This window comes from Hoplias malabaricus, chromosome 5 (assembly GCF_029633855.1).
Source record: "Hoplias malabaricus isolate fHopMal1 chromosome 5, fHopMal1.hap1, whole genome shotgun sequence".
Classification (NCBI taxonomy): Eukaryota; Metazoa; Chordata; class Actinopteri; order Characiformes; family Erythrinidae; genus Hoplias; species Hoplias malabaricus.
This window is the reverse complement of record NC_089804.1, coordinates 17000638-17027478: the sequence shown is the minus strand read 5'-3', so window position 1 is coordinate 17027478 and position 26841 is coordinate 17000638. Positions and strand designations below refer to the sequence as shown.

The window sequence follows — 26841 nt, the reverse complement described above, 5'->3', positions numbered from 1 at the left end:
AATAATGTAATGCATTTTTAAATTAAAATATTGGCTTACATTTCCTATATCGTCGCTGTCCAGTGAACAACATGTATCTCCAAAATAATAGCTTTACAGAGGAAAGACCTTCGTAAATTTCAGTGGAAGACTTTAGTGGAAAAAGATTATATTCAAAGTAATTTTGGAGCATACCTATTGGTTCATTCGTCAAGAACATTTCACATGATATGAAAGACTACTGGGCGGCATGGTGGCGCAGCAGGTAGTGTCACAGTCACACAGCTCCAGGGGCTTGGAGGTTGTGGGTTCGATTCCTGCTCCAGGTGACTGTCTGTGAGGTGGGTTCTCCCTGTGTCCGCGTGGGTTTCCTCCCACGGTCCAAAAACACATGTGGATTGGTGACTCCAAAGTGTTTGTGTGTGTCTGCGTTACCCTGTGAAGGACTGGCGCCCCCTCCAGGGTGTATTCCCACCTTGTGCCCAATGATTCCAGGTAGGCTCTGGACCCACCACGACCCTGAATTGGATAAGCGGTTACAGATAATGAATGAAAGACTGCTGCTCTGTTTGAAAAATTGACACAATTTGAGATGTTTTTGATTGGACCACGAAAATATGGGGAGCGAAGTTACAAATAAATATCATATTGGGCTACATTACCATTTTACACTTTAAAATTTTCATTCAAATTTTTAGGCACTTTTCATTCATTGTCTGAAACCGCTTATTCAGTTCTGGGACGTTTTGAGACACTTTCATATTGTATTTCCATTGAGGGTGGTGGTAGTTTGTTCTTGTGGGCAAAGCCCTCAGTAGCGCCGCTGTGTGGTCATTTTAGTGTCGTCGTCGTCCTCTTGTGACTGAGTGTGAAGGGTATCTCTGCAGGCCGAAGTCACCTCCAAGTGGGAGGTACAACCTAACCCTAACGTCCCATTTGCCGGTATCCGCCTATTTCATGTGTATGCCCCTCCCACACTCTTGCTCTCGGGCCTGTATGTCCCGCCCACTTGCTGCTCTCCGGCCTGCAGAGATATGTAGTTGTGGGCGTGTGTTGTGTGTGGTGTGTTGTGTGGGGGGACTGAGCAGGAAAAGAGTGAGTCCTGAACTCTCGCTTTCTTACTCTCTCAGTGAGCTCTGCTTAACCTCGCTCACACTGGAACGACATGGCTGCTTTAAGCGCTGCCGTGAACAAACTGGTATCTTTTTGGACTCCAAACGTTCACTTTGTTCGCCAGTATCTGCCTTATTTTTTCTTCGGCATTTCGCTGACAGGATCAATCCTGAAAGAACTGGACCTTGTGCCAAAGACTTACTTCAGCAGCAGCAGAAATGCCCTGAATCTGTAAGTACCTCGAGCAAAGGACACTCGTGCTGTTTTTGTATGAATTATTTGAACATAATGAAATGAAATGAACATTATTTTTACATTATTTATCATACCGTAGCTCCTGCTTATTCATTTAGCTTAATGCTACACGACAGACGAGCATTAACTGCTTAGCCGGCACCTCGGCGACAGAACTAGAAGTGGCTTCTTATTGGAACTCTCCGGTCCACCTTAAATAAGGCGGCCGCTCTTATGTTAACGTCACTGCACCGCTCCAGCTCTCACGAATGCTGCATCAGTTAAGGTGGAGCGGAGAATTACAAAAGTAACGTTTTTTCTTCTGTTGTTGCGTAGTAACGTTAAATTAAGTTTAAAGCATAGTCAGCTCTTTCTTTCACGTTTCTGTTAAGTAAACAAAGAATAATTCAGAGGCAAATTTAGAGATGTTACTATCTCATAGCACAGAGACTGCCTTGATAAAGTAAGAGATACATAGAACAAATCTTGACAACAAGAGGTTTTCACAGTGTAGATCACCAGACTCTTTTAGAGAGACTTAGTAAGCACCCTGGCTTGACAGATACAGTTTTTGCTGGTTTTCCTACAATATTTCTGGCGGAAGAAAAAACTCTATATTCATAGATAACCTCTCAACCAGTTACAATGTTTGAGAGGTTAACCAGACTTCTTAACCAGTTACTCTGAGGTTACCAGTGGCGTATCGCAAGAATACATTTTAGGACCATTATAATTTATCTATGTACCCCGGACAGTGACATGAGTAGTCAAGGCATCGATTAGCACACTTCTTAAAACTGTATTTTATATACATGTCACAGATTTTTACAGTTAAACAGGGAGATATTGATCATTGGTTCAAAGACTCAGAGAGAGACAAACTAACTGACCAAACAAAACACACTAAGACTCGGTCTAAGCCAAGACGTGAGAAATTTAGTGACATTTGTCTCTGATTTTATTGTCAGTGCAAATGTACAAGGTGTAACAATAAGTGTTTTATCGTTTAAAATACATATTAAAAATAAGGTCATTTCTCCTTCTGAGCAACACAGATCGACTTATGCATGCTTTTATTACTAGCCGGTTAGGCTCTTGGTCTGCCAAAGACTACAAGTCTTTTACAATTAATTCAAAATTCTGCTAAAACAAAAGGAGAGCAAACATTATACCAATGCTAAAGTCTTTACACTGGCTACCTGTTAGTTTCTGTATTAATTTTTAAATCCTTTTATTGACATATAAGGCATTACATGGTCTTACACTAGACTACATTTCAAAAATGATTTTGGTTTATGAACCAGGAATTTCTCTCAGATACTCAGATGACTCTTTTGAGCTGTTCCCCAGAACAGGTCAAATATATTTGATGATGCTGCTCTCGGCTTTTACACTCCAGTGGAACAGCTGGTTGAAAGGAGCTGAAAATAATGACAACTTTAAATGTAAATTAAAAAAAAGTATAGTGTACATGCCATTCTGGCTTTCATGCAATGTGTTATACATAATTAAGTAAATGTTTTATGGTCAGTCTCAGTTATTATTATTATTATTATTATTATTATTATTATTATTATTTTTACATATGCATATTTATATTTACATATGTTCTTTTATTTTAATTTTAATTCATATATCTATAGCAGTAGTACCAGTTTTTTTTTTTATTATTTTCTTTTGAGTTACATTTTATGTTTTTTCTAACATAACACACATTTTTATTATCAATTTCTAATACCTTTTTTATTTAACTATTCATCGTTGTTGTCTGTTAATTGGAAATCTTTAGTTTTTTTTTTTAGCTTTAAGCCAATTTTATGTTTGCTTTGTCAAACACTGTGTAATTGCAATTTGATTGATCTGAAAAGTGCTATATAAATGAAGTTTTTTGAGTGATTGACTGACCTTTAGAAAACCCTTAAACATACCTTCAAGTGAAAATCAGTGGTTTAACTTTGTTAAAATTATACTGAGGTGTGGTGTATCTGCTAATTTTTAAGAATTTTTTTGTAAAAACCTATATATAAAAAAGTACCCTCTGCATCCACCTGACAGCCAAAACACACACACACTCCTTGGAAGTTTTGGACTCAGGGACGTGGCTACAGGTCCAAAAGTCCCAAACAGGACAGGGGCCTCCCAGTGAGCCACTGGTAAATCACAGTATGTCTGAACTTGTGCACAAGGTATGTGAGCTGAGACGATACACTCCCGCAGTTTTGTTTTTGTGAAGCACATGAAGTGCATCACCCCTGATCTACCAAGGGCCACAGCAGCCTGGTTGAGAAAGTCTGTGCTAGAAGATGCACAGTGAGTGAAATAAGCTGTCGGTGCCATGGCTGAGCATTTGTGCTTTCAAGCTAGTGTTCTAAAATTAGTCTTAACTGAGCGGATTCTGACAGCCGGGGTTTTTTACCTCATATACCTAAGGAAGCAATACTGTCAACCTGGGGAGAATGAGGTTGGAGAGAGACATTGGAACTAATTGCATATTCATAGAGCCATAGCTCAATGCAGGCAAAGGTTTTGAGTGAAATCTAAACATCTTTTTTTTTTTTTTTTTATTCAAGCTCTAGGGTGTTTTTTTTTATGGAATTTTAACTGTTACTTTATTGAAATTCGTTAGAATTATTAAAACATTTGGCCTTGCTGTTCAGTTCGGTGGTAGTGGCTGTTTGTCACAAATAGAAAAAATGAAGAAAAATATCTGTGTAGAAAGACTTCCAAATATGAACATTTTCTGACACTCTGCAATACTTTAGTTCTAATGGCTGATCTTATCCACCAATCTAAACTTATTGTTCAAACATTCATGTTATACCTTCATATTATCAATTATGTGTGACACGGTGGCACAGCAGGTAGTGTCGCAGTTGCACAGTTCCAGGGACCTGGAGGTTGTTGGTTCATCTCTGGTCTGTGAGGAGTTTGGTGTGTTCTCCCCGTGCCTGCTTGGGTTTCCTCCGGGTGCTCCTGTTTCCTCCCACGGTCTAAAAACACACGTTGGTAGGTGGATTGGCGACTCAAAAGTGTCCACAGGTGTGAATATGTGAGTGAATGTGAGTGTGTGTCGCCCTGTGAAGGACTGGTGCCCCCTCCAGGGTCTGTTCTTGCCTTGCGCCCAGTGTTTCCGAGTAAGCTCCAGACCCACCACGACCCTGAACTGGATAAGCGGTTACAGACAGTGAATGATAATTATAAGTAATTAAAATATTGGCATACATTTCTTATGTCATTGCCGTCCAATAAAACATGTATTTCCAAAACAGTACCCAGTTTTTTTTACATGTATGTAAAACACTACACACCTTAGCCATTCCAGCTTTTTAGTTAATTTTCCTTAACTAGTCTGACTAGCCCTTTAAGCTACTTCTGATATCTCCTTCACAGCTACTAGTCTTTGCCCTCTTAACCTGAACTGCACAAGCAAGTATGTGGCAGGATGTGGCCAATTAAGATAAAAATCCACTAACCCCTACCTCTACAGGTGTTTTTAGCACTTGACACCCACATTCTCTCACCTCAGCCACCAAGACTGTGCACCTCAACTTAAAATAGAAAATTGCTAGCTGTTAATTCTATTAAATATTCTAATTCTATCTCACGCAATCTCACACTATCTACCGATATGAAAACAGTCTTTTTCATTAACGATTAAGATGCCCAGTGTTCACCATTCAATCACAATCATGTACCACCCATATTACTTGCCTCCAATTGTCTTGTTTCACTATGCCAATATTCACAATTCACTAGATTTATTCAACAATATGAAAGCACATGCACTTCTAAAATTCCTGTCAGTAACAAAACTTAGGAAACACATAAAAACTTAAATAAATGGCAGCCTCAACATATCTAAAATAAAACAGTATTAGTAAATCAATGACATCTTACTACCTTTTATGCCATGAACGTGGCCCTATGGGCAGATATGGCGTTAATTACTAACTAACTAACTATGCTATGTTAAACAAATGGTTGTCTTCTTCTTATTTCTTATTCTTATTTCATGTTGATCTTCCATTCTTGGGATATCTGGTTTTTATCAGTAAGATCTCTCTCTCTCTCCCCCTCTCTGTAACTAATTAAGCATTTCAATCAACCCCCCCCCCCCCCCCCCACACACACACACACACACACACAAAAAAAAAAATGCTTGTTTTATTGCATCTTTAGTTTTATTTTTATTGCCGACTGTTAGAACTGTTCCTTTGTGAAAATCATAATATTCATTTATATTTGTAAATTAAACGTAGTGTTTTTAACATTTATGGTTTTGCTTTTTTACTAGGCAAATGAAACCTGCTCATGCCAATAGATAAAATAGGTACTAAAGTGAGGGGTAAAACTTGCAGAGTGCTGATTGGCCAGAGAGATTTTTACATGGCAAAATGCAGACCACCAGCACAAACTGGCCATCTGAAAATGTCTAAGCTACAGCAGCAGTCATGTTTGTTTAATCAGACTCAACAGCAGCTCATAAATTGCGTTGTGGTCTTTTGAAAAGCCTCAAAGCTCCTGGGACTGGTGGCTGTTGAAAAAACATATTAAACACAAATACAAAATGTAGTTCAGTAACCGAGGATCAGAAACGCCAGGGCCCCCGACTCCAGCTGCCACCCGATCCACCCATTTGCTGGGAACGTTTGGCAGAGGAACCTGTCAGAAAGATCTTCAACTCCCACATCCTGCAGGGCGTCGACTGCATCCCGGGGGAGGCCGGTGACATTGAGTCCGAATGGGCCATGTTCTGGACCTCCATTGTTGAGGTGGCTGAATGGAGCTGTGTCTGCAAGGTTGTCGGTGCCTGTCAGGGTGGCAATCCCCGCACTCAGTGGTGGACACCCTGGGTGAGGGAGGCTGTCAAGCTGAAGAAAGAGTCCTATTGAGCCTGGTTGGCTCAGGAGTCTCCGGAGGCAGCTGATAGGTACCGAGGGGCCAAGCGGCTTGCCGCTTCGGCTGTCGCTGAGGCAAAGACTCGGGTGTGGGAGGAGTACGGTGACAACATGGAAAATGACTTTCGGTCGGCTCTGAGAAGTTTCTGGCAAATCATCTGGCGACTTAGGAGGGGAAAACGGTTTTCCACCAACACTGTATATGGTGGGGGTGCAGAACTGTTGACCTCAAATGGGGACGTCATTAGGCGGTGGAAGGAATACTTTGAGGATATTCTCAATCCCACCAGCACGTCTTCCACACCCTGGGGGAGGCTCGTCTATCACTGGGGCTGAGGTGGTAGGAAAACTTCTTGGCTCTGGATGTTGTGGGGCTGTCCTGGCTGACATGTCTTTGCAACATCGCATGGACATCGTGGGCAGTGTGTATGTATGTATCTTTACACTTATATAGCTCCTTTCTAGACACCCAAGGACGCTTAACAATCCACACTGCTCAGAACACTAAATCCACACACACTGGTGAGAAGTGGCAGCCAAGTGCGCACAGCGTACTCTCGACCAGGAACGACTGTCCACTTGGAGGACTGCATCGGGCACTAGGGTTTAACCCAGGATAGAACGCCAGTCCATATCTGGGCACACACACAATCACTCACACATACAGACATTCATTCACATACACATTCATTCACTCACACACCAGGACAGTTATTAGATAAGCCAATTCACCTACCCTCCATGTTTTTGGACTGTGGGAGGAAACCGGAGCCCCCGGAAGAAATCCACGCAGACACGGGGAGAACATGGAAACTCCAACCAGATGGGACTTGAACCCAAGATCCCAGCGCTGGGAGGTGAACGTGCTAACCACTAAGCCACCGTGCTGCCCACCACCGCGGTGGTGGTTCATCAGAGGGTGTGTTCCAACTATAGCGGGATCACACTCCTCAGCCTCCCTGGTAAGGTCTATGCGGGGGTACTGGAGAAGAGAGTCCGACTGATCCAACAATGCGGATCGTGGAACACAGGACCAGCTCTTTACCCTTGCTAGGATCCTGGAGGGTGCGTGGGAGTTTGCCAAACCAGTCTACATGTGTTTTGTGGATCTGGAGAAGGCATTCGACATTCGACTTGGGATATTCTGTGAGTATAGAGGGTACTCTGGGAGTATGGGGTACTGGGCTCTTTGCTACGAGCCATCCAGTCCCTGTATAAACAGAGCAGGAGTCTGGTTGGTTTGTATGGCTGGCAGTAAGTCAGACTGGTTTCCAGTCGGAGTTGGACTCCGTCAGGGCTGCCCATTGTCACCGGTTCTGTTCATAATTTTTATGGACAGAATTTCTCGGCGTAGCCAAGTGCCGGAAGGTGTTCGGTTTGGTGGTCTCAGGATTCCATGTCTGCTTTTTGTGGATGATGTGGTCTTGTTGGCTTCATCGAGCCGGGACCTACAGCTCTTGCTGGACCAATTTGAAGCCGAGTGTGAAGCGGTAGGGATGAGGATCAGCACCTCCAAGTCCGAGTCCATGGTACTCAGTCAGAAAAAGGTGGAGTGCTCTCTTCAGGTTGGAAATGAGATCCTGCCTCAAGTGGAGGAGTTTAAATACCCCGTGGTCTTGTTCCCGAGTGAGGGAAAGATGGAGCGGGAGATTGGCAGGCGGATCGGTGCAGCGTCAGCAGTAATGCGGGCTCTGTACAGGTCCGTTGAGGTGAAGAGAGAGCTGAGCAGAAAAGCAAAGCTTTGGGTAGTGACCGAAAGAACAAGATTGCGGGTACAAGCGGCTGAAATGAGTTTTCTCCGCAGGATGTCTGGACTCTCCCTTAGAGACAGGGTTAGGAGCTCGAACATCCGGGAGAGACTCAGAGTGCAGCCGCTGCTCCTCCACGTCGAAAGGAGCCAGTTGAGGTGGTTTGTGCATCTGGTCCGGATGCCTCCTGGACGCCTTCCTGGTGAGGTGTTTCGGGCATGTCCAACGGGGAGGAGTCCCCGGGACAGACCAAGAACACGCTGGAGAGACTACATGTCTCGACTGGCCTGGGAACGCCTCGGTATACCCCCAGAGGAGCTGGAGGCAGTGGCTGGGGAAAGGGAGGTTTGGGTTTCTGTTGCGCCGACTGCTTCCCCCGCGACCCGGACCCGGATAAGCAGTGGATAATGGATAGATGGACACAATGTAGTTGTGGTTTTCAAATCCCATGATTCCCGATAGAGGCTGTGTTTTGCAATATCTCTGGCTATATCTTGTAGGGGAGCAGTGGTAGTAAAAAAAAAATAAATAAAAAAATAAAAGGACCAGGTAAAAACAGTTTGAGCTGAGCCAAGTTGTGCTGATGCCATGCAGTGGAAAAGCAACATTACTGGGGAATCTAAGTGATTGAACTTTTGATTGAGCTGCTTCTTTTTAAATTTCATTGAAACAAATAACAAATATTTGCTAATACAAGTACTTTATACTATATAGTACTTTATACTGATATTTGGGTTTTGAATTTTCCTGATATATTTTATTCTCTTCCTCCTCAGGTATTTTGTAAAGTTCTCTTGGGGCTGGAACCTGGCTTTGCTGCTGCCATTTGTATTTCTCTCCAACTCATACAACAGAAACCTCCTCTTTGTTTTCAAGAGACTCACATCTCTGATGGTCGCCACAGCAATTTGGTACAGCTGCACCCAGACATTTTTCTACATTGAAGATATTACAGGGACATGCTATGAGACAGGCACTATGCAAACCGTCCGTGAAGAGTTCATCACAAAGGCAGAGTGCCGAAAAGCTGGTTTTGTCTGGAACGGTTATGACATATCAGGGCATTCATTCATTCTTGCATACTCCACACTCCTGATTGTTGAAGAGATGGTTCCCATGCTCCACTTAGTGCAACACAACCAAAAGAGGACTGCTGTTCTTGAGGCTCTTTATGTTGCACTCAATGCCATCATGGTTATTTGGATATGGATGTTTGCCTGTACCTCAGTGTACTTCCATGAAACCATTCACAAAATCCTGGGAACCTCTTTTGCGGTTCTGGGATGGTTTGTGACTTACAAGGTTTGGTACCTAAACCCATTTTCTCCAGGACTACCTCCACACTACAGTGAACCCAAACAACATGAATAGACCTGAAACACTTCAGATCAGCTTGAAACATTGCAGCAGTGGATTAAACTGATATTAACTGCTCACTTGTACTTTTTAAAATTTGTTTTTTAATTGGGGTGTTGAATTTGTTTGCTTGCCTCCTGTAGGTGATGGGCAGCTGGTGTTCCAAAATGGATTCAGGAATCTGAGAGAAATGTTATACATGGCATGCATTTCTCAGGCGACCACATCATCTAATCCTTATTGTTGCCTTTAAAATGTCAGTGGCTTTAGACATAACAGTTGAAAGGAGCGGAGAAATGCAAATGCAATCTGCCTTTGCACTGAGTGACACTTGACATACGTTTGCACACAATCTGTGTGTTAGGCTAAATTTTCTGTGTGTGTTTGTTCAGTTTAGTTTAGTGTTTTTATGACATTGCCAATATACTGGTGTAAACACTGCTGAAAGTAAAATCATCTGAAATATAGGCAGCATAATATTTCTCAGTTTACTGAGACCAAAAAGAACAGGTTTATTTTATCATAATGTTCCTTGAAGCATTACTTTAAAAATCTTTACATAGGATTAGAATGGCAATGCTATTCTGGAATTGACCAAGACTGCAGTTGCTTCTTTGATTTTAAAATGGTAGCTCTGGGTTGCAGTTTTATGCTGTAAATAACCTGAGGTCATATTGTTACTTTGTTTTGTTATTGTTGCCAATAGCAAACAGTGCTATTTATATTTTGGCCTATAATAAGTAGTACAAATGTGCTAGAGTGCTTCGGGTGTTCACACAGTACAGGCTTTGTGTTTGCTAATAAAAATAGCAAAAAAAAAAAAGGCTTATAGCTATCTTCTCCAAATGTGTTTTCATTTTAATATTCCTGCAGTACAGTATAATACATTTTAGTTCTGTTGTCTTTGAAATGCCTACATTTGAGATGGTTTCACTTGTGAAAAGAATATTATGAGGACATATTGAAGATGTTTCAACATTCCTCTGAATGTTCCCACAGGGAGATAAAAGGCAAAAGGCAAAAGGTGTTTGTGATTCAGATTTCACCTTTACTGATGTTAGAGGGCTCACTGATCCAACCCTAAGGAAAACTTTCACAGCCCAGTGCCATTATTCCAGAAGCTTATGGCTATTCCAGATCGACCCCTTTTCAATCCGGATTTAAACATTCTTCATAGGTTTTCCCTGATTATAAGTCAGATATTCTGTCTAAGGATGTACAGAGATCCCTGAACTATTGTTGATGCCATTATATTTAAATGTTAATTTTTGGCTAATATTGGATGCTGTATTTATTCCACTGTGGAACAGAACAATGTTTTGGCCACATTGGGCTACTGCACTGAAATGTCTGCATTATATTTTTCTGAATTTATAACTCTGTACAAATCAGACGCCAGACGCTTGAGGGAGCACCAGTCCTTCGCTGGGCAGCACACTTACACATTCAGTCACACCTATGGATGCTTTTGAGTCACCAATCCACTTACCAACGTGTTTGTTTTTGGACAGTGGGAGGAAACCGGACCACCCGGAAGAAACCCACGCAGACACAGAACACACCAAACTCCTCAAGTAAAAACAAATCAAATTTATTTATATAGCGTCTTTTATAACTGACGTTGCCATAAAGCAGCTTCACACAGAACAAGGCTCAAACCCACAACCCCAGGACCCTGGAACTGTGTGACAGCGACACTACCTGTTACGTTACCATGCTGCCCTCCATCTCATGTTTTTAAATGTTATTTATAGCCTAAAGTAATGTATGAATAAAGTGTGATTGGGAGCTGATCAGTTTTAAGAGTTTATGTACCTGGGACCTTATATATTTCCTATAGTACTTATACCAAAGTATTAAAAACTGCTATGAGCTATAATTAGTGGTTTTAAAATAAATGGACAAATGTTTTGAAACATATTGCAAGTGGACATAGATGCATACGTGCCATTGTGTTTGGTTGTTTGAGAACAGTAATATTCCTCCCAAATAATTTTACCACTTGAATTAATGTACTCTATGTAGTGTATTGACATGTATGTTAATGTACTTGATTATGTATATGATTGTCATTCTTTGTGGTCTTCAAATACAGCATTATTAAACATGTTGTCTATCACTTTTTGTTTGTTGTGTCAGTTAACAAAATTTTATAATACATAAAGTTGGGAACAATGATAGAGAAGCTTGAAATGGACTGGTAACTTATGCGAGCCAAACTCTGGCATTGTCCGAAAACTTCATGCATGCCCCTTGCTGCTCTCATTTTTCCAATGAAACAGATCTAGATTTCTCTGGATTCACATTGCACGCTGCATTAGTAATGCACAAGTGGATGCATGATTAAGTGGAAAACAAGTTCACCCCTTTTTTCAATGATGTTTGGTCTAGTCCAGTCCTTTGTCAGGTGCACTCTGGTGCAGGATGTTGCTAGAATGTTCATTTTGGAGGGAGTGAATAGATGCTTATGATTCATAGAGCCACTTTACAGGAGGATTATTTCATCAGTGGATGCACTTGGTTCAGAGCAGACGTATCCCAAGGGTGACAAAGAGAACTGTCTAAAGCAACAGTGAAAGAATATAAAGATACATTGCCACTCTTTTGGTAGAGAGGCAGGGAACCAGGGAGCGTCAGACATCCGAAACCCAAGAGTCATCATGAGCCAAGGCAAGGTAAGCCCCTCGTAAAGACCCTTGGTAGATACTTTTATCTGCTGGTCTACATCAATACATTACTTTTAAATTATCTAACTGGGTATAATCACGGTTATATTATGTTAAGTACTAGTTTCATTTAACAACAGGGAATTATAATAGATAAAGTCTGATAATATTACCTATGTCATGCTACACTATAAAATAAATGTCTGAAATTGACAATGAAATTTGAAAAAATTAAATATTTTACTCATTTTTAATAAAATTAAATCCCATTTTTACAGTAAACATACTCTTTGTTGTACTTTGTTGTACACCCTGTATTAAAAAGTACAGATATTTTTTTTACACTAATTTTTACACTATTTACACAGGATAGTTTTTTGAATTCCTGGTCTTATTTACCTTTGAGACTAATGAACCTGCTCACAGTAGATAATAAGCTCATCTAGGGAGCCATGTGATGATCATTCATCATATAAGACCACCCTAGGTTTGGTCGGTATTGCTATGAGCTTGGACTCCCAAAGAACTATGGTCAGTCAGGCCATTGTTTTAAGATACTGTTCTCATACCTTGGTAACTAATGGATATACATTATTTGTTCAAAGAAGTGTACAGCTGTGAAAGTGGGGACACAAGATAATTAAGCAAATTGTTTTCAGCTGTGTACCATTGTGTGTTACTTTGTCTTGATAAGATTGTAGATTTCTTCCACAGCTGATTCCAAATAGAACAATATTCAATGTTTTAGCCATGGAGGAGAAGAGTGATGCATAGTTAACTGGTGGCCTATGTTAGCCTGAGATATATGGATATATGAATTGGTTTGTCGTGACTTCATTTCACACAGTGAACTTCTGGAGGCCCCATGGGTCTCATCTGAACTTGATGAACTTGACATAAGTCAAGTGTCTTCAGAGTGTATTGTAAACAAATTAACAGCAGTCCAAACAGTAAACATGGCACTATGGTAATGAATGTGTGAATTCACAACTATTCATATACCTATACTCATATAAACTGTTTTTTATGGGTTTCGCAGGTCACAGTGACAGACAAGTTAAACGAGCATTCATTAGTACTTCCAGACCCTCCGAACTATGAGGAGGCCACTAGAGGTAATTTTATGTAGTGTTTGTCACCCTTGTTAGATTTCACACTGAAATAAACAGCCATTGCCATAAATACTTAACAGCCATTCAAAAAAAAAACATTGTGCTTTAAACAAACATGATTATTATGATAACTTATAGCATAAGGCTAGCTGTCATGAAGGACAATTTTAGCTCATCTTTTTTGCTCCCTGTGGTTCCTGAGCACAGAAATCTTCCTCACCTACCATGACTCTGACCAGAATTATATGATTGAAAGAGAAAAACAGAATGGACAAATGCGTGAATAAACAACAATCACAAATCTCAGAAACCAAACATATATTTTGTCAGGCCTAGAATTCTTTACTTCTTTCCCAATCTGTGTAGTGTGAATTACACATTTAGAGTCATTAGTCAATAAAATGTTTCACCACCTCTCAGGTTCAGTGTCCCAATATTATTTTGTGTCATTTTTTTCTCATTGACGACGGTTGAGGCCAACAGGGCAGATTTATAATCACTTTCATTTGCATGTTTTTAAGGTGGAAGCCCCAATTACAGTGGCGTCTATCCTGGTGATGGAGAGTCGCTCACAGAGTTTAGATGGGATGACCAGAACATCAGACGTAATTTTATCCGGAAGGTATTTAATACATACAGGCCATGTCCACCTAAATGTTTCTGTAGGGTTTTGTAAAAGTATATTTTCAGTCTGGATATTTCTTTGTTGATATTAATATGTGTGTGTCTGTCTGTGTTTATCTATCTGTCTCTTTCTGTGTAGGTTTTTGCCATCTTGGCCTTTCAGCTTTCCATCACACTTGCCATTGTCTCTCTCTTCACCTTCTGGTGAGTGGCTTAGAAATGATCTCAAAAAAGGAAAGTGTTAATTCCTTATGGACAAAATCTGATTTGGTTGAGCCATGTTCAAAACCATAATACACTCAGCATGCTCTCATAGACAACCACAAATGTGTGTTAAATTCTGTATTAATGCATCAAGCACTAATATTGTATTATATATATATAATATATGTATTAATATTAATATTAATATTAATTAATATATAATATATGTATTAATGCATAAATCGCTATGCATCATGATCTAATGTGGGTAATCATCCAAGTACATACTGGAGCAGCTGCATAAGAGCTTAAGATCAATAAACAAAAATGTCTGAAACTGTGCCCTATTTCATACAGAGGAAATCTGGATCATGATATTGTGCACTATAAAAGGGTTTGTGTTTGTGAATATAGTGAATGATTATGGGTTCTTCTGGGGTATAACATGTTAGTCCATTACTTTTTGACTGTAGAATTTGTCCCACAAACAAACACCATGCCACCAGATCTGAACATACTTACTTACCAAATAATTTCTTTAGTTAATATGCAACTTACATCTGTATCCAGTCTGAGATGAGGTCTTTAAAAACTCACAATGCACTGGGTTGTTTTGTTTGGAAATTTTCTGCAAATTCTAGGATGTCTCTGTATATATGGAGCTATGGTAGTGACATTTTCAGTGTTCGCAAGGGTACAATGTGTACACTACGCATTGTAGTGCATTGTTCATTTGTTATAATGCACGGAATAATCTACACTATGTCTTCAGACACCACCACAAAATGGTCTAACCTGAATTATTGTGCACTATAAAGTGAATATGACACTGATTCAGACTTGGCTCAAATCTAATGACAAACATGGACTAGAGGGCTATACAGCTCACTCAGTGCCTGACCTTACTAAGGTTCTCATAACGGAAAGCCATCAAATCCTCACAGACATTTTCTCTCTCTCTCTCTCTCTCTCTCTCTCTCTCTCTCTCTCTCTCTAGTGATCCAATTAAGGACTATATACATTCTAACCCTGGATGGTATTGGGCAGCATAGTAAGTAACTCATGGTTAATCACTTTGATTCATTGCTTTTAACATATGCATTACTGTCTGAACTATTTCAGCTGTGGTAAATCAGTGTATGCATTGCATAACCTGTTGTAACTTGTGTGGTTTTCTGATGAAAAAGTTGGGATATTTTGTAAAATGCAATATTAATAACATTTGTTAATACTCTTGAACATGTATATTTTGTAATACAAATTTGATGCCTTTGACACACTCCAAAAATGGGGCAAATTAAGAGTGAAAAGATTATGAAACATACATGGCACAATGTATTGAAGCATTACACTATAAGCAGGTGAATAATAAAAGTTTAATATGAACATTCACCAAGGGTTAATCATTGCAAGCAAAAACAGGTAATTGCTTGTCTATACCAAACTTCACAAGAAAGAATTGTCCAACAGTTCAAACTGAACATTTTTCAATGCAAGGTTGCAAAGTATTTAGGTTTTACACCATGTAAGTTTCATAATATCATGAAAAGAGTCAGGAAATCTAGAGAAATACCAGTCCATGTAGAGTAGGGCTGGACATTAATGCTTAATATGTGTGACCTTCAAGCTCTCATATAGCACTTCATAAGAAACTGTCATGCTATGTTGATAAATTTGGACGCATGGGCTTTGGGAGTACTGCACCATAAAATTCAACCTGAAGTTCTGTTACACAAGGAGAAAGGAGTTCAATACAATCGTTATATGCCGAACCAATAATAATTTCTCTGGGCCCAAGCTCATGATGGTCCAAACAACAGTAGACATATCTTTTATGAAAAACAAATGCTGTGTGTTCTGTTCTAATGACAAAAGGGACCATCCAGATGGTTATCAGTGATAGGTGTGAAACTTCTATAATAGTATTTTTGGGGGGAGCAGTGATCACTACACAGATGACGTACATGTGAGAAGTTTCCACTGACATGGAATACATTGGGTTTTAGAGACATATGCTGTTATCAAGATAACCTATCTAGATGATATATTTTACTTGTGTCAAGCCAGAATTTCAAAAAATCCACAATTATTTTCATTGTTTCCCAAATGATTAAACAGTGTAATAAAAAGGAAAGGAGATATAACACATTGGAGAATATTCCTTGGTTCATCTTAAAATTAGCTCCATGACTAGTAATTGTCACATTCTCTGCTTCATACATTTTTTATATTTTAAGATAGTTGCATGATTAAGGTGTCATATGAAAGCTGGAACTGTGATCTTTCCATTGAAGTGGTGTGATATATGTAAATATAAAAACAGATAATGAGAAAAATGCCTCAAGCAAACAATATGCAAAAAAATATTGTATGAAGTTTACATCTTATTTTTTATAAAAGGAAATGCACATTTATCATGCAATACCATTTAACGGCCAGAAGAAGGCAAGCTAACCATTCATTTAACGCCTCATTCAAGGTGATTGAGTACTGTTTGACACCATTTTTGACATTTTGAATATTTATTAACACAATTTTTCAAAAAGGATACAAATATACATTCCTAATAAGTAAATTTTTGCTTGTTAGAACCTAATAATACACAAAATGGCTTTTCATAGCCCAAACATAAACCATGCAATGTATATTTGAAGTAATTCATAAAAAAAAAAAATATATATATATATATAAATTTCGATGTCTGCTATTTACACTAATGCTAAATTGCTAAAACTACAATTTGCTAATCTTAAAAGCCCACTCAAGTCTGGGCGTCTGGGCGCGCTGGGAGCCTATTGGGGCCAGTGGCCATTTCCAGCTGCAGGCTCTGGTTCGTTTCTAGAGTTGTGGTTCGTTAGTAAAGGCGTTCGTTAGTAGAGGTTCCACTGTGTGTGTTTATATATATATGTATATATATATATATATATATATATATATATATATATATATATATATGTAAATCTGGTTTGTATATACATACAAACCGGATTCCAAAAACGTTGGGACACTAAACAAATTGCGAATAAAAACTGAATGCAATGATGTGGAGATGGCAAATGTCAATATTTTATTCGTAATAGAACATAGATGACAGATCAAAAGTTTAATCTGAGTAAATTTAACATTTTAAAGGAAAAATATGTTGATTCAAAATTTCACAGTGTCAACAAATCTCAAAAAAGTTGGGACAAGTAGCAATAAGTGGCTGGAAAAAGGAAATTGAGCATATAATGAACAGCTGAAAGACCAATTAACACTAATTAGGTCAAATGACAACATGATTGGGTATAAAAAGAGCTTCTCAGAGTGTCAGTGTCTCTCTGAAGCCAAGATGGTAAGAGAATCATCAATTCCACCATTGTTGCACAGAAAGATAGTGCAGCAATACCAGAATGGTGTTACCCAGCGTAAAATAGCAAAGACTTTTAAGTTATCATCATAAACCGTGCAGAACATCATCAAAAGATTAAGAGAATCTGCAACAATTGCTGTGCCTAACGGTCAAGGCTGTAAAACTCTACTGGATGCTCGTGATCTCCGGGCCGTTAAACGTCACTGCACCTCAAACAAGAATGTCACTGTCAAGGAAATAACAGAATGGGCTCAGGAATACTTCCAGAAAGCATTGTCAGTGAGCACAATCCACCGTGCCATCTGCCGTTGCCAGCTGAAACTCTACAGTGCAAAGAGGAAGCCATTTCTAAGCAAGCTCCACAAGCTCAGACGTTTGCACTGGGCCAGGGGTCTTTTAGAATGGAGTGTGGCAAAATGGAAGACTGTTCTGTGGTCAGATGAGTCACTATTTGAAGTTCTTTATGGAGCACTGGGACGCCATGTCATCCGGACCAGAGAGGACAAGGATAACCCAAGTTGTTATCAACGCTTCGTTCAGAAGCCTGCATCACTGATGGTATGGGGTTGCATGAGTGCTTGTGGCATGGGCAGCTTGCATGTCTGGAAAGGCACCATTAATGCAGAGAACTATGTTTAGGTTCTAGAACAACATACGCTCCCATCTAGACGTCATCTCTTTCAGGGAAGACCCTGCATTTTTCAACAAGATAATGCCAGACCACATCCTGCAGCAATCACAACATCATGGCTACATAGGAGAAGGATCCGGGTACTGAAATGGCCAGCCTGCAGTCCAGATCTTTCACCTATAGAGAACATTTGGCGCATCATAAAGAAGGCCCAAGACGATTGAACAGTTAGAGGCCTGTATTAGACATAATGGGAGAGCATTCCTATTTCTAACCTTCTAACCTGTTGACGCTATGAAATTTTCAAACAACATATTTTTTCCCTTAAAATGATACATTCTCTCAGTTTAAACTTTTGATCTGTGATTTGTGTTCTATTCTGAATATATTTTTATATTATTTTTATTCACAATTTGTTTAGTGTCCCAACTTTTTTGGAATCCGCTTTGTATATGAAAAAACAAATTTCGATTCACAAAAAATACTATGAAATACCACACGTGATCCTCTATTTAGACTTGAATATCAAAATAAATATATTTGGAACACTCAGAACCTTTTCTGGTAAAGTTCTATAAATAAATCAACATCTGTGGATCACTGTTGATGTCTCTAGATTAATTTATGGTGAAACAAAAAAACTGTAAGCGTCTACATTTTTTGGCATTTAGGAGTAAATTGGAAGCATATGTAAACTATATTAGGGTCAAAAAACACATTTTTCTACTTTAAAGTGTTCTTTTACATAAAACCCCAACTAATTTAATTGATTTCAAGTATTTAGAAAGTAATCATTCAAATTCAAATTTGTCAATTAGCCATTTTTCGGAAATTCAGAAAAATAACTAGAGCCGAAAAGGTTAAGTGATTTAAAACAGCATAAGTATGTCAATGGAATATGGAAAATATGGAATAGAGCAATCCTAATTTCTGTTTGTGCTTTTCAAAGTTTGGAGTCCTGTCTGTTGTCTAAAAACTCCCATGAGCCATGAGTAGAGAGAGATGTTGTTCAAGCTGATAAGGACCAGATATCGCAAGAGAGAGAAAGACTAACATACTGGACCAAGATTTTTATTTATTTATTTTTTTTACAGACACTGGTGCTTCATAAACACATTAGACCAGTTTCAAGTATGGTTCAAGATTTGTTTACAATCATGAACTTGGCCTTTAGTCCATTTGTATTCCCTAAAGGTATATTACATTCTCTTTTCCAGAAGGAGAGGTTAATATTTGTAATCTTTTATTATAGAATTGTGTAAAAGAACATAATATAAATCCTGGAGATTAAATTTGGAATATGAGATCCACACCATTTTAAAAACAGCAATTATAATAGAATAATAATTATGTGAAAATGAATAACAAAATACAGTTCCCTCATTAATTGTATCAGTACTTAAGATTGACAGCTTGCTGTATCCATGCACAATGTTGTATTTTATAATTATGTTATTTCTTGTTCACCTATAGTGTTGTGTTCCTTGTAACATACTTGACTCTCTTGATCTTCAAAAGACCAAGGTAAAAACGGATTAAATGTAGGCTTGCACAGCATTTTTCCTCCTTGCTCAAAATGTTTAATTAGCAATAATGATATAATTATGTGGCGGCACTGTGGCGCAGCAGGTAGTGTTGCTGTCATACAGCTCCAGCAACCTGGAGTTTGAGCCCTGCTCCAGGTGACTGTGAGGAGTTTGGTGTGTTCTCCCTGTATCCACATAGGTTTTCTCTGGGTGCTCCGGTTTACTCCTGCGAAGGACTAGCGCCCCCTCCAGGGCGTGTTCCCACCTTAAACCCAGTGATTCCGGGTAGGCTCCCGGACCCATCACGACCCTGAATTGGATAAGCAGTTTCGGACAATGAATGAATTAATCATATAATTATTTTCACACTTTTGTTTCAGTCCAACATTTCCTGCGCACTGCAGAGTGTATGAAATAAAATATGATTCAATATAGTTTTTGTGGCAATAATAATAATACTTTTTATTTTTATAGCGGTTTTCAAGAACCCAAAGCAAAGCAATTACATCAACAGAAGTGCACTGTGTCTAAGGAAATCTGTTTGAAATACTTCACTCTGGGAGTGTGTTGACTTTGTTTTTGTGGTTCACTTGTTTGGCCTTTAGAGGTGACCTTTATTAATGCAATAATGCATCTTCCTGATTCATGTCGTACAACCTCTACCAGCTATTTAGGAGGACCACGCTAACGCTGTGTGCTCTAATGCCAGTGTAGAGCAGTGTTTCTTCTCTTAGACTTTGTCACCAAGCTGCTCATGTCCCAGGGTGACATTATATTTTAGTCATGGTAGTTATGGTTGACAGGTTCAGCAAGGCCTGCAAACTCACTGCAGCTCCTATGCTCCATTGAGCAAGGAAACAGCCACAGTGGTCGGGGACCACAGACTAGCCAGAGATGTAGTCTCTGTTTGGACCTCAGTTTAGCAGCCAGTTTTACAAGGCCTGCTGCAAGCTGTTGGATGCCTCAGTCAGTTATTGTTGGGAATGATGTTATTCCATCTAATATCTTTGGGAAGATCTATAGTTGTGTTTGTGATTTAGAAATATCTTTTTTTGTTATGTGGTTTTTACTTTAACAATATGCACCACCAATGGCATTATTAAAATAATGAAGTGCTCATTATTAAACTAACAGACACTCTTTCACTCCAAAATCACTCTTCTAGGAGGCAGTTTCCATGGAACATGATTTTGCTGGCAGTCTTTGTGAGTAACATGAAATGCTATGAAATATGAAATGTTATGAAATATTTCAAAGGTGAACAAAAAACACACATTCAATTTCTCCTCTTTCCAGACTCTAGCTCTTTCCTATATGACAGGAATGTTGTCCAGGTAAAATGTCCTCTATGACTTGCATATGTTTCATGTTCATATCTGTGTGACTGTCTGTGTCTGTATTTGCATGCGACTGAACACCACCCGTGTGGGCAGCTTGGAAAATGAATTTAATGAAATACATTTAACACAACCACTGGCAATCCACACACCCACACACAAGTGCATTAAGGGCTGTGAGCTCAAGCACACCTCTTCAGTTCTTCACTCCTCCATTTCCTGCTTTTCAAAGGGACTGAACCAGCAGCCTTCCCGTCCCAAGCCCGTCTCTCTGAGCTTACATTACCAGTAGTCCTACTGCCACATAGCTCCCGGGTCTGGGGGCCATGTGTTCAATCCTCATTTCAGGTCACTGTCTTTAAAGAGACTGACGTATTCTCTCTGTTTCTGCGTGGGTGACTGTGTGAAACTGTCCATATATGTGAGTCTGTGATGCCCTGTGAAGGAATTGCATCCTGTCCAGTGTGTGTGAGGCAATAGGAATGCAAAATAGGCCAAGCATTAGGTGGAATACCTATATTTATTTGTGCACCTATATTGTCTGTGGAGCTGAATAAATGGACAATACATGCAGAAACAACAATAATATTAATAAGCTCCTCAAATGTCTGCAGCTTCTGTAAAACAATCTGACTGAAATGTATGTGGGCGGCATGGTGGGGCAGCAGGTAGTGTCGCAGTCACATAGCTCCAGGAGGTTGTGGGTTCGATTCCTGCTCCGGGTGACTGTCTGTGAGGAGTGGGTGTGTTCTCCCCCGTGTCCGTGTGGGTTTCCTCCAGGTGCTCCGGTTTCCTCCCACAGTCCAAAAACACACGTTGGTAGGTGGATTGGCGACTCAAAATTGTGTGAATGTGTGTGTGTGTTTGTGTCTGTGTTGCCCTGTGAAGGACTGGCGCCCCCTCCAGGGTGTATTCCTGCCTTGCACCCAATGATTCCAGGTAGGCTCTGGACCCACCGTGACCCTGAACTGGATAAGCGGTTACAGATAATGAATGAATGAAATGAATGTTTAAAATGGAACATGTCACATCAAATTAATCTGAATGAATATATCTTAATCATTTATTTACTTCACTGTGTGTTTGTGTGCATGTGTTTGGCCACAAGATGTATAGGTCTGGGTGTTTCTAGAAGTTTTTAACGTGTGTACCTTGTTTCTTTTTCCTCCACAGTTACTACAACACCATGTCTGTGATCATCTGTTTGGTTATTACAGTTTTAGTTTGTCTTGCCATCACAATCTTCAGCTTCCAGACCAAGGTGAGCTTTCCTGGATGAATCTGACCACAGCCAACCCTCCAAACGTTGAAGTTAAATTTGTCAATCTTATTAATAACTATTAAAATAATGCATTTTTGAGTAGATCAGTGGTAAAGATGTCAGATCCTCGGAAACGAGGCCTTGTATGTCAGGCTCTGTATATGATATAGCTGTTTTTCTTTTTTTTTTACTGGATGTGTCCCACAGTGCCAGTCACTGCCCAGTAGTGGTAGTCAGAGACCTTCTCCTCATGATTGATTCTGAAATATGTCATAATAGTGAAATTGCATTTTGATATATGTTTACTACCTACTTTGACACTTATTTTCTTTTGACAGATTGATATGACCTCATACCAAGGTGTACTGCTCACCTTTTGCACCTCCTTGTGCGTCTGTGCTGTAGTCCTGTCATTTTTAATACATTTCTTATATGTAATTATCCATCTCTTTTTGTAAATGCATATGTTGTTTTTTAATTACAGGCTGTGTCCTAAATAATTTGGTCTGGTTTTATTTTGGCAGGTCCCTTGGCTTCAGACTCTGTTTGCTGGGTTGGCAGCGATATTGTTCTGCTTGGTAAGGCTCTATCATAGGACAGTATAAAATGTAGCAGCGGCCTGTTCAGTTTTGTGGTTCAAACATATCTAATGTCCACCTTATTAGAAATACCTGCTTGGTCCACTCTCTCACCAGTCTATGTGTGGCCCAGAGGTCAAAGTTGGCCCACAAGGAAGTTTAATTTGGCCTGCCAGATAGTCACCCATCTCCTAGACAAATGTGACTAAAGTATTAATAAAAATGTAAAAATAAATCATGAAATAAATACACAAATATTTGTCCGTAAAATCAGTCTAAAACCGGATTGGTTTAGGAGGTGTGAGAAGGTGATTGGTGACAAGTGACTGGCAAGTACTGACTGTCAGTCACTGAATGGTATATGCCCATACATAAATTGTATCTGCCATTTTAAAAAGGCATACACCACTTTCTGAATCCCTCATTTGCCGCTTGTGTCTTTATTTAGAAAACTACTTAATTTCTTCAAAAACTGAGTAGTTGGTGTGGTTGTGTGGTTAGTGATCAGAGTTACTGCTTTAGTCTAAGATGAGTTGTGTCTGTACGCAGTGTTTTGTAGTTGACGGATTGGCACAGTTACTAACACATGCCAATACATGTTCCAATATGTGTCACCGAGCACCCTCTTAATCAATCTGGTATTAGACTGAGGTTAGGATCCCCTACCATATTTACATACGGACAGAGAATTGCAGAAATAAATGAATAAATATGGAAATACCAAACTAAAAAATTAAGTAATGTGGAAGTAGATAAGTGGATAAATGATGACTTGTAGAAATACATAAATTAATGTAGAGATATGGAAAGACATCAATAAATAAATGTAGAAACAAAATTTATGCTGTTTTCATTATTTATCTCTTATGATATATTTATACATTTATTTATTCATGCTTATGTCTTGTGTCCTCCATATCCCCTTATTCCCTCAGACTATAAGAGAATGTATATGTGTAAATATCATGTGTATAACTTTCTTCTTCTTCTTTTTTTTTTTTTTTTTTTTAAATTAAGTGTTAAAATAAATCTACAATCCTTGATGCAAAGACAGTGGTCTTCAATAGTCTGAGTCCAGTTTGGGTCCAGACCTAAATTCAATTAAATAGAGACCAAAAAGAAAAAGTTGCTGTTAGACTCTAAGCTGGTCTGGGGCAAAATCTAAAATTTTTACAGTTCACAAGGGAAGACATGTATGCCCAAACATGAAAAATAGTGGTCATGTGCTGTGGCTGATCTGTCAATCACTTGCCCACCACTGGCAAGTGATTGACAGATCAGCCATAGCCATGTACATTTAGAGGTACAACAGTGCTTTTAAAGTTCAGCTCTACTCCCTAAATATATATTACATTCTCTTCTCCAGATGGAGAGGTGAATATCTGAAAGTTCATTATAGAACTTGAGAGAATAATTGAAATTTCATTATAAAACTGTATACAATAAAAGAAGGCCTGGACATGAAATGGGGCGTACTGAAAAAACTACAATTATTATATAAAATGGTACAATTACGTTCCCTAACTAAAAGTACAGAAAAAGGTACCATTGAGGGTACCACTACCCTTCTCTGGTTTTAGTATCTCAAGTATTATTCGAATATTTTTTTAAGTGTTTTTCTCCTCCCCAGTTTTGTTTCTTCGGTTGGAGTGCCCCCTGCTGGATTCTCCCTCATTTTATTGATTTCCTGTAGTTTTGTAGGGAACTATACAACCCAAAAGATTACACTTTAATACTTAATCATCTGCAAATCAAAGTAATGAAATACATGCCTTTTTATTCATAAGAAATATGGATATATTTATCTATGATGTACCTTTTGAAACAAATAAAAATATTACTGAAAATTATATTATACTAAGGGGTGGCTCAGCAGGTAGTGTCACAGTCACACAGCTCCAGGGACCTGGAGGTTGTGGGTTCAAGTCCTGCTCTGGGTGACTGTCTGTGAGGAGTTTGGTGTGTTCTCCCCATGTCCGCGTGGGTTTCCTCTGGGTGGTCAGGTTTCCTCACACGATCCAAAAACACATGTTGGTAGGTGGATTGGCTACTCAAAAGTGTCCATAGGTGTGAGTGTGTGTTGCCCTGTGAAGGACTGGTGCCCCCTCCAGGGTGTATTCCTGTCTTGTGCCCAGTGATTCTGGGTAGGCCCCGGACCCACCATGACCCTGAATTGGATAAGCGGTTACAGACAATAATGGAAAAATATAAATTTTATATAAAATTATATAAATGACTAGTCAAGGCCATGACCATGAAGGACTTCACTCTAGACACTTCAACAGCTTATAAATTCTGCTTTGAAACTGCAGTTTTCCAAAGACAGTCTCAAACTGGCAGATTCAGACATGCAGTGTTTCTTAAGTCATAAGCCTAAAGAACCAATCCAATTAACTTGAGGGGTGGGACTTTCAAAGGAGTTCGAGCTGTATGAAGGCAAACGTTTATATTTAAACATGTAATTTTGATTAAATAGATTTTATGATTATTTAGAAATTCAATTGATGTCTGGTGGAGTGATGGGTGGAGAGAATGGGAAATGTCTTCTAGCGTTTAGCAACAGCATACTTTGTAGAACAAGTATACATAGGCCATACTGGGGAGAGGTTACTAGCACTCATATTGATTACACCTTTTAAAAGGTATCAGGTATAACAGCCCCACCAATGATCTTTTTACACACTGCCACTGAGAGGTTTATAGTAGTCTATCACCCAAAAAAGCTCTGTATTCTAAAACTGACCACTGGACACACATTTTGCAGTAACCAACTGGATACAGTCTCAAGCTGTACACCCCAAAGCATCAAAATGGGCCTAACAGGTGTTTTTAATAAAGCGGCCAATGACAGTATTCATGCCCAAATAACTTCTGATGATGGCTCTGTTGTTTCCTTTTAAGTTTCTGGCCTTTGACACCCAGATGCTGATGGGGAAACGCTACAGCTTATGCCCAGAGGATTATGTCTTTGCAACCCTCAGCATCTACCTGGATATTGTATACATCTTCTCTTTTTTCCTCCAGTTGTTTGGATGTGAGCAGAACTGATCATGATCTTTTAAGCTTTTGTTTAACTCAGCACTTGAGAGCCAGCCTCTCTGCTTCTATCTCTGATCTGTCTTGCCAGTCAGAGCAACCCTGTCCAGTCCAGCATGGTCCAGGTTATCTTGGGTGTGCTGCAGTAGATTTTTCTCCTGCTGTGATGTGCAATAACTCTATTCTGTAGCAACTCACCTATGAAAGCAAAGATGCAACTGTGTAAATAGTCTTGTATCATTTGAAACAAAAGGGTGATGGTCTAAAGTTTCACTGATCTAATTATCTAATTATATTTGTCTGAATATTAAAAAAGATTAAGATTAAAAAAAAAAAAAAACAAAGACCCCTAAATTCAAGTCTTAAAAATTCAGATTGCAAAATATGAATCTAGGCCATAGGTGAACCAGTGGGCTTCTCAGGAAAGGTTAACTTCCACAGAGAGATGGATTGGGGTGTGTATAACTGGACAAATATTGACTGAACTTCCTTCTGACCAATTTATCTACATAGAATCTTTGTTTAAAGGTACAATATGTAATACTGACACCAAGTGTTTAAAAGGAGGACTACAATACCTTTTCAAAACAATGAAGAAATGCCTGCCTCCTCCCCTTCCATCCCAGATACATAGCTCTACGAGGTTGCCAGTTTGAGTAAAACTGAACATACACGAACAAACAAGAGAAGCATTTAATAACTTGTGAAAGAATGTGACATATTCAACCTCTTTGCACAGAAAAGTGTTCATTTTTGTAAAACGTCCACTTATGCTAAAGAAAGACAAAAATGAGAGGTGAATGAGTGATTGACATTTTCCCAGAATTTACAAGCCTTTTCTGTCCAAATCCATCTTAAATATTTAGACTACATGAAATTACTTATTGATATTCCCTTCCACCACAGATGTTGTCTTTGGAGGCAGATTTTTACTCATTCCAAATTTTTGTATTCAGACTTTTCATCTTAAATGCCTCAGTTTAAGTCTTTTTTTGGCGTTATTCTCTATAAAAACTAAACTCCAGACAGCGCTAGGTTTTATAAACAAAATCTGTTTGAAACACTTATTTCACTTTTTTTTTTTTAAACACAACCAAGTGTACATGTTACACTTGAGGGAAGGAAAATTATCCCTACAACAATTCAGTGAAGGATTTAGATGGATGGTATAGTGCAGCGTTAAATG

General features: G+C 39.1%; 2 protein-coding genes across 2 annotated transcripts; both read left to right on the top strand.

The window, feature by feature from the left end:
• Nucleotides 1-1064: 1064 nt before the first annotated feature.
• fitm2 (fat storage inducing transmembrane protein 2) lies at nucleotides 1065-11415 on the top strand. Its single transcript, XM_066672079.1, has 2 exons — nucleotides 1065-1323; nucleotides 8749-11415. The coding sequence occupies exons 1-2, from the start codon at nucleotides 1145-1147 to the stop codon at nucleotides 9341-9343; spliced, it is 774 nt and encodes a 257-aa protein (XP_066528176.1). The 5' UTR covers nucleotides 1065-1144; the 3' UTR covers nucleotides 9344-11415.
• A 401-nt stretch (nucleotides 11416-11816) lies between these two features.
• LOC136697270 (protein lifeguard 2-like) lies at nucleotides 11817-25667 on the top strand. The gene is made up of 12 exons (XM_066672307.1): nucleotides 11817-12003; nucleotides 13034-13109; nucleotides 13628-13728; nucleotides 13870-13934; nucleotides 14932-14985; nucleotides 19391-19441; nucleotides 20609-20648; nucleotides 20740-20777; nucleotides 21954-22041; nucleotides 22380-22475; nucleotides 22566-22619; nucleotides 25521-25667. The coding sequence occupies exons 1-12, from the start codon at nucleotides 11989-11991 to the stop codon at nucleotides 25665-25667; spliced, it is 825 nt and encodes a 274-aa protein (XP_066528404.1). The 5' UTR covers nucleotides 11817-11988.
• The last annotated feature ends 1174 nt before the right edge of the window (nucleotides 25668-26841 follow it).

Excerpts from the sequence above, each read along its gene's own strand:
- fitm2 (XM_066672079.1), top strand. The coding sequence starts at position 1,145 with ATGGCTGCTTTAAGCGCTGCCGTGAACAAACTGGTATCTTTTTGGACT. Across the intron at positions 1,324-8,748 it reads AGCAGAAATGCCCTGAATCT|GTATTTTGTAAAGTTCTCTT; the intron begins GTAAGTACCTCG and ends CTTCCTCCTCAG.
- LOC136697270 (XM_066672307.1), top strand. Across the intron at positions 20,778-21,953 it reads ATGACAGGAATGTTGTCCAG|TTACTACAACACCATGTCTG; the intron begins GTAAAATGTCCT and ends TTTCCTCCACAG. Across the intron at positions 22,042-22,379 it reads TCTTCAGCTTCCAGACCAAG|ATTGATATGACCTCATACCA; the intron begins GTGAGCTTTCCT and ends TTCTTTTGACAG.